The sequence below is a fragment of the Natrix helvetica genome (assembly GCF_964273705.1).
Source record: "Natrix helvetica genome assembly, chromosome: Z".
In the NCBI taxonomy this organism is placed as follows: Eukaryota; Metazoa; Chordata; class Lepidosauria; order Squamata; family Natricidae; genus Natrix; species Natrix helvetica.
The window spans coordinates 18,040,002-18,053,166 of record NC_138554.1 but is presented as its reverse complement, the minus strand read 5'-3'; the positions used below and the strand labels follow the sequence as shown (position 1 = coordinate 18,053,166).

Here is a 13,165-nt window from a genome sequence, read left to right as displayed (position 1 = left end):
CCCTCTCCCTCGGTTCCGAAGGGGGCGAACGGTGGAAGCGAAGACATCGCGGCTTGAAGTTGTGCGGCTCGGGGAGCTAACTCAAGCGGCTGTGTAAAAAGGTCGGGTTCCGTCAGGGTCGTCGCCTCAGAAAGATCCCACCTTCGTCGCCAGTGAAGAAGTGTGGGGAAAGACGAGGCTTGACACAATAGGAACGTCCAACTCTGTTTTTATTTACAAGAAGCAATGTCAAGTAATACAGGAGAGAATCGCCCGTTCCGTAGCCTGACAGCTATTTAAGGAAAAGCTGTCAGGCCGAGGAACCAATCAGAAGAACAGACCAGCCCGCCTTCAGCCATGCCGCGCCTGATTGGCTAAGGCGCAGCATGGCTGTTGCTGGCTGACAACAGGGGGAATTCTCCGGTCGTAGGTCGGGGAGGAAAGAATACAATACTGGGCAAAAAGGGGAAGAGATGCTGAGAGTGCCTGTGTTTTATATCCTCGCTGGGCTTTTGAATTTGAGCTTGTGTTCTGGTTGGTTGTCAGACTCCCACAGGGCCATGCAGGGATACCTTTGTAGGTTGTCTGTGTCCCAGGCTTGGTTGAGCTTTTCTAAGTAATGTAATCTCCCCAGATGCAATGTGGTGTTGCTAGATGTTAGAGGGCTAATCCTACCTTTCTTTGATCTTGGGTGAGGACATTTGCCTATGAATAGACCTAGCAATCTCTTTATCTCTTAAGTGCAGACATCTGTTGTGGGTTATTGAGGAGAGTGGGGGCTATTAAGAGTGAGTCTGTTTCCTGCCTTAAAAAATATACACGTTTCTCCATTTCCTATCCAGGGAAATATAATAATCTGCCTTTTTAATATTTACTACAATATTTCATTTTTCTAGGATGGGGTGGGTGCTAACTTCCTACAGTACATTTGAATATGATGGTTCAACACAAATAGTCAATTCTATCCAGACATCGAATTAAAGATCAATTCTGAACTGCAACTTTGCAGAGATCTATCGGATAACCTGGCCTGCCAGATTCTTTATAGCATGATATTATGAAGCGATGTGACATGGGTACAAAAGGGAAGCAAGGATTATGGATTGCAGTGCACTGACTCTACGAAATAATAACCCAACTACCCAATTGTCGTAGTTTTGAGTGGATCGACTCTACATGAAGTTGCTCTCTTCAAAATGGACAGGCCAACCAGAAGAATCACAGTTGATGAGGATTTGTCGTTGTCCTGTCTGAGACGAATAACGGCACTGGCCCTGTGACATTCCCTGTAGGTTGCAGGTGGTGACAGAGAAGACGGATTTGCTGAGCCGTAAAGCTCTGCGATAATGAGTCCCAGCCCAGCTGCAGACGTCCTTCAGCTGGTTGCTTGGAGCATGGACGAAACTGTTGGTGCTTTTGCAGGGCCTGGCCATGCCTCTTTGTAGCATCATAACCATGCAGTAATTCTGCCCCACGACTTTGGTCTGGGGGAAGTCCTGGTGCTCCTTTAGAAACTTCTTGTGCCGAGGATTCTCAGAGGAGCTTTGGCTTGCAATCATACAAGGTGCCATCAGCAGGAAGAACATCGGATAGCCCCATTTCTTCAGAACCAGAAGCATAGCTGATTTCAGGACCTGAAACCAGAGAAAAAAAGTAGGAGGATCAGGACGGAGCTGCCTAATTTGTGACCGGCTAAAATAAAAACAGTTCAAACAACTGTCCTTGAGACCTTCAATTCAAGCCTTTATTGTCAGAGTGCAACATGTGTACAATGAGGTTGGCTGAGCCTCCCTTCGTGCACACCCCCCAACCAGTAATGGTATCCTCTTATCTTCACTACTGGTTCGGAAGTGGCAGGATGCGCGTGATGATGTCCTGGTGGGTGGGCAGAGCCTCGCACCGCTGCCACTACCACTTCGCCCAAACCGGTGCGAACCGGCAGAATGCCAACTCTGCCCCCAGCACAATACAACTCACAGTGAAAGACAAAAAAATCTCCAGCCCAGTGAATCCTACTAACAAACACCTTGTCCTATCACACAATGTGAACTTATTGCATGTTGCGCCGGTCCCGCAAGTTAATAGCACTATGTTGTTGTAGAGTTATGTTTCATTTGGGAGTCTGACAGCCTATGGATAAAAACTGTTCTTCGACCTGTTTGTGCGGCTGCCTATGTTTCTATATCTCCTTCCAGATAGTATGGGAATAAAGAAGGGCTGACCAGGATGTGAGTCGTCCCTGAGGATTTTCCTCATTCTTTTAAGGCAGCAAGCCCTAGCGATGTCGTCTAGTGGTATCGGGACAGCCCCTAATGTATTGTGCTATGCTCACCGCCCTCTGTAGCAGAGATGGGTTCCTACCAGTTCCGCCCAGTTCGGCCAAGTAGGTAGTAACTCAGCCTGCCACGCGCTGAACCAGTTCTCCCGGCAGCGCCATAGGCAGCGCCATCTTGTTTTTTGATTCTGCACATGCACAGAAGCATTTTTTTAGTATTGCACATGCACACATAGTGTGCATCAAGCACCCCTGTGCGCAAACCGCATCCCTGAGCAAACCGGCAGTAGAACCATCGGAACCCACCCCTGCTCTGTAATGTCTTTCTATCCACGGCATACCACACCATAATGCAGTGAGTGAGGGCACTTTCTGTTGTGGCTGGTTCAACATGGCTGGCCATATCTCACCATAGGAGTGATGATGTCATCAAGGTCGTCATGTTCCATGGGATAGGAGAACATTGTGCAGATCAAACATTAAAGGATATCTGTGCTACTTTAATATTTGTAGTATTCTGAGATAATAAGCGTGAATTAGTTTCTGGCACTGTGAAAACTGGGTAAATTTCTGCTAATTTTGGGACCGGTTGTATGATCTTCTGTTTTGAAGGTCAACTCATAGAATAATTGAACTGTGAAGTCAAGAGACAGAGAGATGTATCTCCCTTAGAACTGAATATCCCCAGTTCCTCCATAATTCCAAGAAATTATAACACCTGGAAGGAAGCAACTTGAAAAGAAGGCTTTATATATGCAACAAAATAAGGTGATAGAAAGTCTGCATTGGGTGAACTCTATTTTAGAATGTGGTAGCAGAAGACTCTTTTAAAATTCTTCCACTGTATGTCTATGTAGATTATCAGTCATCCAGGTCATAGTTGTCTCAAAAGTGATTTCCCCCCCTTTTTTCCTTTTCAAAAGACTGTTTTTTGAGGAAGACAAAGAAGATGTTTCACTTCTCATCCCAGAAGCTTCAATTGTCCCAACTGATGAAACTTTTTGGATGAGAAACGAAACATCTTTTTTCTTTTTCCACTATATAAATATCCATCAGGTGGCAGCATTTAACTCACTTTGACCATTATTAAAAAACTAAGAAGTATCAAACCCAATTAGTGCAGGCTGAAGACCATTAGGAAGTACTAAAGCTACCGCAGTAAGAATAGTGGTACATAGAAACAAACAAACAAAAAGGATTGCAGTGAAAACCTTTGGTATAAATAGTCCTCAACTTATGACCACAATTGAGTCCAAAATGTCTGTTGTTAAGCAAGACATTTGTCAAATGAAGTTTGCCCTATTTTACCTTTCGTGCCACACTTAATAAATGAATCACTGCAGTTATTAAACTAGTAACAGGGTCACTTTTTTCAGTGCCATTGTAACTTTGAATAGTGAACTGTTGTAAGTTGAGGGCTACCTGTACCTATTTCTTTCGAGGCAGTGAATGCCCTGCTTCCTTGAAAATAAGACCCAACCAGAAAATAAGCCTAGCATCATTTTCCGGATGCTCATAATATAAGCTCTACCCCCAAAATAAGCCCCAGTTAAGATCCTCAGACAGACAGACACATTTAGTACCATATTTTCCTGAAGATAAAACCTAACCAGAAAATAAGCCCTAATGTGTCTTTTGGAGCAAAAATTAATATAAGATTTGGTCTTATTTTCAGGGAAACACAGGTAACTATAATGAACACAGAAGACTGATGCATCCAAGGCAGCTTACAACATACACCACCTAGTAATGTGCAGGCTTGGTTTGGCACTAGCCCTTGCGAAATCAATTGCAAAAATCCTGCTTTCAAGTGAACCGTTGCAGTAAAGCCAAGAGGAAGTTATTTAGCAAAAGTGCAAGGCAACAAAAATGTCTTTAGTGTAGAAAATATAGAAATACTACCCTTGAATGCAGAGTACATGTTTTAAGGAGAAGAATTTGAGGATAGCATTTTGCCTAGGTGCCCTGATCAATTTTGCCTAGGTGCGCCAATCTATTTTTTGCTACACAGGTGTGTCCTTGCATATTCCCCATGAACATTTTATTATAGTCTTAAACTAAGAGTCAAATGTAAGAGTTTTTTATACAGAAGAAGTCAGAAGTCATTCTTTGTATCTGTTTTTTTCCCCTTTCTGTTTCTTTCTACATTTTTCAAATCTCTATTCTACTTCTCTCTTCATTCCTTATTGTTTATCTTGTAGGGGCGCAGTGGTTAGAAGGCAGTACTACAGGGCTAACGCACTGCTCACTCCAGGAGTTCAAATCTCACGGACTCAAGGTTGACTCAGCCATCCATCCTTCCGGGGTGGTTAAAATGAACACCTAGATTTTGGGGGGCAATATGCTGACTCTGTAAACTGCTTAGAGAGGGCTGTAAAGCACCGTGAAGCAGTGTATAAGTCTAAGTTCTATTACTATTATTAGTTTATGTTGTTTTTTGATGGAACAAGTGTGTTTTTGTAAGGTCACCGCTTAGATGCCTTGTGCTAATTAATGCTAGATAGCAACAGTGAACAAGTGATTGTCTGTTATGAAGCAGACACTGGGGAAGTAGGAAAGTTTATTAGTTCATTTGATTGATGGGGGATCCTCGGTGGTCTCTGAGCTTTGTTGCTTTCTTGCAGATGTTTCATTGCCAAACTAAGCAACATCATCATCACCTAATTTGGGTAATAAAAATGGGTATGTCTAGTTTAATAGAAAGAAGGACTAGGGAAGACATGGTAGCAGTGTTCCAATATCTCAGGGGTTTCCACAAAGAAGAGGGAGTCAAACTATTCTCCAAGGCACCTGAGGGCAGAACAAGAAGCAATGGGTGGAAACTAATCAAGGAGAGAAGCAACTTAGAACTGAGGAGAAATTTCCTGACAGTTACAACAATTAATCAGTGGAACAGCTTGCCTCCAGAAGTTGTGAATGCCCCAACACTGGAAGTCTTTAAGAAGATGTTGGATAGCCATTTATCTGAAACGGTATAGGGTTTCCTGCCTAGGCAGGGGGTTGGACTAGAAGACCTCCAAGGTCCCCTTCCAACTCTGCTATTGTATTGTATTGTATTGAAACATCTGCAAACAAACAACCAAGCTCAGAGAGCATCAAGGATCCCTCATTTCAACCGTGAGCTACAAATATTCCCCTTTATTTGATTAATTCCAATGCCCAGACTTCCCTCCATCCATTCTCTCCCCACAACAACTTCCCTATGTGATGAGTTAGATTGAGAGAGAAATCTGCCCAAATTAAGCTATCAAACTCCTGGGCTGAGGGAGGCCTAGAATTAGAGTTTCCCCATTCCTGGTCCAACAGCTTATCCACAAGAGGACTCTGGCTGCTTGGTGGACCAAACAAAAATGATGTCCCCCCGCTCTCCCCCCCAAAAAAAAGTGTTGCATGAATACAGTTGCCTTCTCCAACTGCAAAGCCCTGGTGACAGTTCAGCCAGTTCGCACCACTTCAGGAGAACTGGTTGTTAACTTTTTGAGCAGTTTCCTGAACTGGTTATTGGAAGAAAACATTAGGGCAGAGAACTGATTGTTAAATTATTTGAATCCCACCACTGCCTGGTGAGCACGAGAAATGGCCACAAGGAAAAAGCTGAAATTCTTTGCAGCCATCTTTTCTTTATTGGACTGTGTCTTTAATCTTGGTCTTTCTCTGAATACGTCAGCTGCCCAGGGTTGTTTGGGAGAAGGGCAACACCTAAATCTAAATAAATAAAATCCTGTAACAATGCATTATAAATAGTCTCTCCCTTCCTGCAAGCAAAGAAACTTTGAAACCATAATTGTGTCCCAGGTTTCGTTTCATTAGCCAGGCTGAATGAAACTGGGTTTTAAATATGTGAAACAAAGACTTTTTTTTTTGGGCTTCTCCTCGTCATCTAACCTAGGGAGTGACAATTTAGTCCTCTCCACATTCTTTTAAAAGACAGATCTTCTCTGCCTATCCTTCTTCCCTGCTGTGGAAGACATCCAAGGCTTATGAACACAAAACATCTGGAGAACACCAGCTCACATTTTCCTGATTTTGAGTTCTCAGGCTGCAAACACCAACATCCCCTTCCAAAAAATAATAATAGTACAGAACTCACCTCCAAGGAATTCACACAACTGGGAGTCAAGCCAAATGATGCCTACATTTTCTGCTGCTTTCTGGGCCTCTTTATACATTGCTTGGCCAAGGGTAGGGGTGAGCCTTCAGTGATCGCTTAGAACTGGACAGAACCAGTGGATAACATGTGGCTAAAAAAGAGGAGGAGGATTGGGATTAGGAAGAACAAATTATCCAAGGGTTTCTTTCTTAATCAGTAAACACGTCACCGTTCCCTGAGTCTCAATTTTGTTTTTCTGGCATGTGATTCTTGGTTTCTTTGACCTTTCAGCTGATGAAGAAATGTGAGTAATGTGACTCCCTTTTTAAGGAATTAAGTCAATCCCCGATGTTTATGACCAGGGCTACATAGCAAGATGGAGAAGTTGAGAATGAAAGGATGTTTGTTCAGTTTGCATTTGAATAAGAAGGTATGTCATTTGAATGTCCAAGCCGATGTCAAAACCCAAAGTTATGTGTCCTTCAAAATAGACACCTCTCCAAAATTTGCAGCACAGTTGTCCTAAATATAGTAGGGAAAGATCTCTGAACAAATATTAGTGGAAGTAATAAACCACTTACTACTTTAGCAATGCTTAGCAAAACTCTTTACAAACCTGATGCACATTAGAAGGAATTACAAACAAAAATGTGCATGTTAGGAAATGACACAAAGAAAAATGTGTGTCTAATAAGAATAATAATGCAAGCATTGGATTAATTAAAATTAAAGTTGAAAAAAGACAGAACTATATATTTATACAAAGGGACGTGATGGCTCAGTGGCTAAGATGCTGAGCTTGTCAGTCAGAAAGGTTGGCAGTTCGGTGGTTCAAATCCCTAGCGTCACATAACGGAGTGAGCTCTTGTTACTTCTCCCAGCTTCTGCCAATCTAGCAGTTTGAAAGCATGTAAAAATGCAAGTAGAAAAATAGGAACCACCTTTGATGGGAAGGTAACAGTGCTCCATGCTCCTTTGGTGCTTAGTCATGCAGGCCACATGACCGCGGAGACATCTTCAGACAGCGCTGGCTCTTTGGCTTTGAAATGGAGATGAGCACCGCCCCCTAGAGTAGTGCACACCAACGGAAGAAAATGTAATAAAAATAATAGGCTCACGAAAGAACTAAAAGAGAAAGAAGAATCTGAATATTACTCCGTATGGGATTTATGGTATAATTGGCTAGAGGAAAGGGGTGGGGGAAAGGGGGGAAACAGGAAAGCAAAAAAGAAAGGATGAAAGATCAACAAATTAATAAACAACTACAAAACCGGAATATGATTAAAAGATAGAAATAAGAAATAGACTGTAGCAAATAAATAATAGGAAATGGATACAAAACGACTCAAATGTAATAAAGGTTGTTATACATAGACTACATAGAATACATAGAATGTTATATATAGAATGAAGAAAAAAGATGTATGAAATTATATATACAGTGGGGCAAAAAAGTATTTAGTCAGCCACCAATTGTGCAAGTTCTCCCACTTAAAAAGATGAGAGAGGCCTGTAATTGGCATCATAGGTAGATCTCAACTATGAGAGACAAAATGTAAAAAAAAAAATCCAAACAATCACATGGCTGATTTGGAAATAATTTATTTGCAAATTATGGTGGAAAATAAGTATTTGGTCAATATCAAAAGTTCATCTCAATACTTTGTTATATATCCTTTGTTGGCAATGACAGAGGTCAAACATTTCCTGTAAGTCTTCACAAGGTTGGCACACACTGTTGCTGGTATGTTGGCCCATTCCTCCATGCAGATCTCCTCTAGAGCAGTGATGTTTTGGGGCTGTCGCTGGGCAACATGGACTTTCAATTCCCTCCAAAGGTTTTCTATGGGGTTGAGATCTGAAGACTGGCTAGGCCACTCCAGGACCTTGAAATGTTTCTTACAAAGCCACTCCTTCGTTGCCCGGGCAGTACATTTGGGATCATTGTCATGTTGAAAGACCCAGCCACATTTCATCTTCAATGCTCTTGCTGATGGAAGGAGGTTTGCACTCAAAATCTCATGATACACGGCCCCATTCATTCTGTCCTGTACAGGGATCAGTCGTCCTGGTCCCTTTGCAGAGAAACAACCCCAAAGTATGATGTTGCCACCCCCATGCTTCACAGTAGGCATGGTGTTCTTTGGATGCAACTCAGCATTCTCTCTCCTCCAAACACGACGAGTTGTGTTTCTACTAAACAGTTCTATTTTGGTTTCATCTGACCATATGACATTCTCCCAATCCTCTTCTGGATCATCCAAATGCTCTCTAGCAAACTTCAGACAGGCCTGGACATGTACTGGCTTAAGCAAGGGGACACGTCTGGCACTTCAGGATCTGAGTCCCTGGCAGCGTAGTGTGTTACTGATGCTAGCCTTTGTTACGTTGGTCCCAGCTCTCTGCAGGTCATTCAGTAGGTCCCCCATGTGGTCCTGGGATTTTTGCTCATCGTTCTTGTGATCATTTTGACCCCATGGGGTGAGATCTTGCGTGGAGCCCCAGATCAAGGGAGATTATCAGTGGTCTTGTATGTCTTCCATTTTCTAATTATTGCTCTCACAGTTGATTTGCTCACACCAAGCTGCTTGCCTATTGCAGATTCAGTCTTCCCAGCCTGGTGCAGGTCTACAATTTTGTTTCTGGTGTCCTTCGACAGCTCTTTAGTCTTCACCATAGTGGACTTTGGAGTGTGACTGTTTGAGGTTGTGGACAGGTGTCTTTTATACTGATAACAAGTTCAAACAGGTGCCATTGATACAGGTAATGAGTGCAGGACAGAGGAGCCGCTTAAAGAAGAAGGTACAGGTCTGTGAGAGCCAGAAATCTTGCTTTTTTGTAGGTGACCAAATACTTATTTTCCACCATAATTTGCAAATAAATTCTTTCCAAATCAGCCAATGTGATTGATTGGTTTTTTTTTTTAACATTTTGTCTCTCATAGTTGAGGTCTACCTATGATGCCAATTACAGGCCTCTCTCATCTTTTTAAGTGGGAGAACTTGCACATTTGGTGGCTGACTAAATACTTTTTTGCCCCACTGTATGTGTATGTGTGTGTGTGTGTGTATGTGTGTGTGTGTATGTATATATATATATATATATATATATATATATATATATATATATATATATATATATATATATATATATAGTTATAAAACACTTATATGTACAGATAAAAGAATCACAACAGATATGTAAAATAAGTGTAATGTGTTGCAAAGATGTGAAGTTTGCATGAACAAAATAAAAAGTTTTTTTTAAAAAGAAGTACAAATGCATGCACTTGTATCATGTGGCAGAATAAATATCTTACATTCCAAGAGAGAGGCAGAGAGAGAGAGGGAGGGAGGGAGGGAGAGAGAGGGAGAGAGAGAGAGAGAGAGTTTGCTTACACATGTAGATTTTTATGTGGATTATGGATGGTTATAATGATGTATGGTCACCTTGTATTAAAATTATGTCTTCACATTCATGTATGCCATGGTGTCCTCAAGGGAGAGTCAAAAAAGTCAAGAAGGTAATCATATCCAGATGATCAAACACCCACTATATCTTTAAAGTGCACTTTAAGAGGGAAAGAGCTTTTTTCTTGTGTCAAGGCTGTGGTTCAATTGTAGACATCACAGCATGTATGAAAAGGCTTCCATGCATACATGTTTTGTTGTTATATTCTTTTCCCCACCAACATAAAAAAAGATGTGGAGACTCTAGAAAAAGGTGCAGAGAAGAGCAACAAAGATGATTAGGGGACTGGAGACTAAAACATATGAAGAACGGTTGCAGGAACTGGGTATGTTTAGCTTAAGAGAAAGAAGGACTAGGGGAGACATGATAGCAGTGTTCCAATATCTCAGGGGCTGCCACAAAGGAGAGGGAGTCAAATTATTCTCCAAGGCACCTGATGGTAGAACAAGAAGCAATGGGTGGAAACTAATCAAGGAGAGAAGCAACTTAGAACTCAGGAGAAATTTCCTGACAGTTAGAACAATTAATCACTGGAACAACTTGCCTTCAGAAGTTGTAAATGCTCCAGCACTGGAAGTTTTAAAGAAGAGATTAGGCAATCATTTTATCTGAATTGGTGTAGGATTTCCTGCCTATGCAGGGGGTTGGACTAGAAGACCTCCACGGTCCCTTCCAACTCTGTTATTCTATTCTATTCTATTCTATTCTATTCTATTCTATTCTATTCTATTCTATTCTATTCTATTCTATTCTATTCTATTCTATTCTACTCTATTCTATTCTCTTACAATGTTGTATTGTTCTTTTCCCTATGTTCTGTTTTATTAAACAAACCCATGCATTTTTTTTTTTAAAAAAACAGGGCGATTTCCCTAAAACGTCTCAATTCTCTAACCGCATGGAAGAGCAACTGAAAAGGAGGCTGTGAAACCACATTTCTACATGAAAAACCACTTCTTTCTTGGGATAATTTTGCAACCCATCGAAGAGTAACGACAAGCACCTGTAAACCTTCTGGCTGATTTCAGCATTTGGCTGTGTGTTCACAATCCACATGAATTGGACATGCCTTCAGCGAAAGGCGACCATAATAATTGGGAAAATATGAGTTGTTTCCTTGGCTGGGCTACTTGCCATCTCAAAAAAAAAAAAAAAAAAGGATGGGAAGGGGCTGAATGGGGTCTTCCTGCAAAAGTAAGAAGGCATGGAGATAATTCCTGAAGGATAAACCACTTCAGAGTATATGTGTAAAGTTGCACAAAAGGATCAGATGTGGAGTCACCTGGCCACCAGCACTTAGCCTAATTTCAAAGTCTTCTGCAAGAGATCAGATTAAACATCTCTCTAGAGTAAAGTTTTCAAAAGTACGAGGGTACCTCCCTTATGAAGGTGCAGGCAGAATCAAGAGGAGGTGTGAAGAACCTTCAGCTGTGCCTTATTACAATAAAACCTTCTTTCTCAATGTTTTATTGTATTTCTTCATGGTTTGTTTGAGTCAGAGGTGCGCTCAGTTTGGCCGAACTCGTAGTGGTTTAGTGGCCTGGGTTACTGGAACAGGCAGTGACCTAGGCCTGCCACGTCCCCAAACTGGTTCCCCTATGGGGCCGTCATCTTGATTTTCTGTTCTGCGCATGCGCGGAACAATTGTAATTGCCCAATTTTTTTGTTCTTTTTAAATGTTTTGCGTATGCGCATACCTATTTTTGTGCAAATGTGCGCACGCGCACTGAACCAGCAGTAATGCCGGGAGCAACCCACCCCTGGTTTGAGTTCAATGTGATATTTGGAATTTTAGGGGAGGTATGTATTAAGATTACACTAAAGGGAAGCAAGATGACAAAAAAATTTAGAAACCCTTATTCTAGAACAAGATGGGGAAGCAATGGAAGGAGACGTAGTAGCATTTCCTTTCTTTTTATGGAAGACTAGCTGTATACCCATGCTTCGCTATGAAACCATTGATTGGGCCAGCCCTCAGGCTGGATGAGTCACATGCTGACCATGCCCATGTAAGGCAACTGGCAGTTGGAACAGAGTTCCTTTCAGGTGGGGAGGGGGAGTAGAACACCTAACTCTTTAGCATCAATGCATGTTAATATAATACTGTATAAGAAATACTGATGATCTGATGGTCATTTTGAAAACTCATTTCTTAGTGAGCACCTAGAAGCCAAGAGGAACATATGTGCTGAATTTCAAGTTGGTAGGCTTTGCAGTTCTGGAGATATAGATGAAGAAGACCAGGTGGGGAACACTGGCAAAATGGAAGCTTGTTAGTGACTGAACATAGGAACACATCAATCTCAGATAGCCATAGCCCAAAACTTGGACTGTATATGTCATTAAGCTTTCTCACTATACATTGAAGATGTTGTATGGACATTGCAAGGCTAGGTTCACAACATCTGGTAAGAGATGACAGATGACCACAGATGTCCTGATACAACAGAGAAGAGGCTATTGACTGGCATCTGAGAGTTGTCACTTCCTACATGTCTATGGATGAGAAGTGAAACACCTTCAGAAAAAGTTGCCTCTTGAAAAAGAACCTTTGGGTTCCTTCCAGCAGTTTTATCATAATCATGATTCTATCAGGGTTGGAACTGTTTCAGAAGAATTGGGAGCCCCTCTTCATCCTTCTGTGCTCCTCTTTCAGTGTGGCCTGCAAAGAAAACATGGCATTCCTAAAAGGATGGTGTGGCCACTTTTGGTGCTTCCCCCATCAAAGGCACATATTTTGAAGGCACTATATTGGCTGTTTTCACACAACTCCCCAGAATAGAATAGATAAGCCTGTTTAAGGAAGTCTTAAGGAAGATCTTCATTATATACCACTCACAGTGGTTTATTCAGTAGATTCTTGACATTCTGGAGTGAATAACTCAACTGCTGATGATCCTAGCCCTTATCTTAAGAAAGGCACATATTATTCTTTCGGTCAGTTTCCATTGGACTGGTCAATATTTGGTCATAGGTAGAAACAGCAACAAACAGGAACAATCCAGTGCAGGCAGAAAAACTTTGGTTTTCACCTCTAATATTCATCAAGCTTTTGATGCCGCCTTCGGGTCTAGTGTGGGTTTCCTTATCTCGTTACTCTGATTCCAAAGATTATATCTGGGGAAAACCGACTTTTATAGGTCAAATACCTTTCTTAGTTCTTGAAATCCATCTGGGCCAAAGGAAGGTGAGCAACCTTCTTGCGATGTAGAATCATCACTAGAGCTCCTTTGGTTTGTGAAAACATTTTCTCCCAGATGTCTTTGTGGTTTGGTTAGGTAATGAGAGATTGCAACATCTGGAATTCCTGTGAGTTGCGAACATATTTTCTCCCACATGCCATTCTGGTT

At 41.6% G+C, this 13,165-nt stretch overlaps 1 protein-coding gene across 1 annotated transcript; it reads right to left on the bottom strand.

Annotated features, from left to right (window-relative positions):
• Positions 1–1,151: 1,151 nt before the first annotated feature.
• On the bottom strand, positions 1,152–2,718 carry LOC309401325 (ribonuclease-like; the record flags this gene model as incomplete). Its single annotated transcript, XM_081970393.1, has 2 exons — positions 1,152–1,613; positions 2,665–2,718. 2 exons carry the CDS (start codon positions 2,716–2,718, stop codon positions 1,152–1,154), a joined length of 516 nt encoding a protein of 171 aa, XP_081826519.1.
• Positions 2,719–13,165: the final 10,447 nt, after the last annotated feature.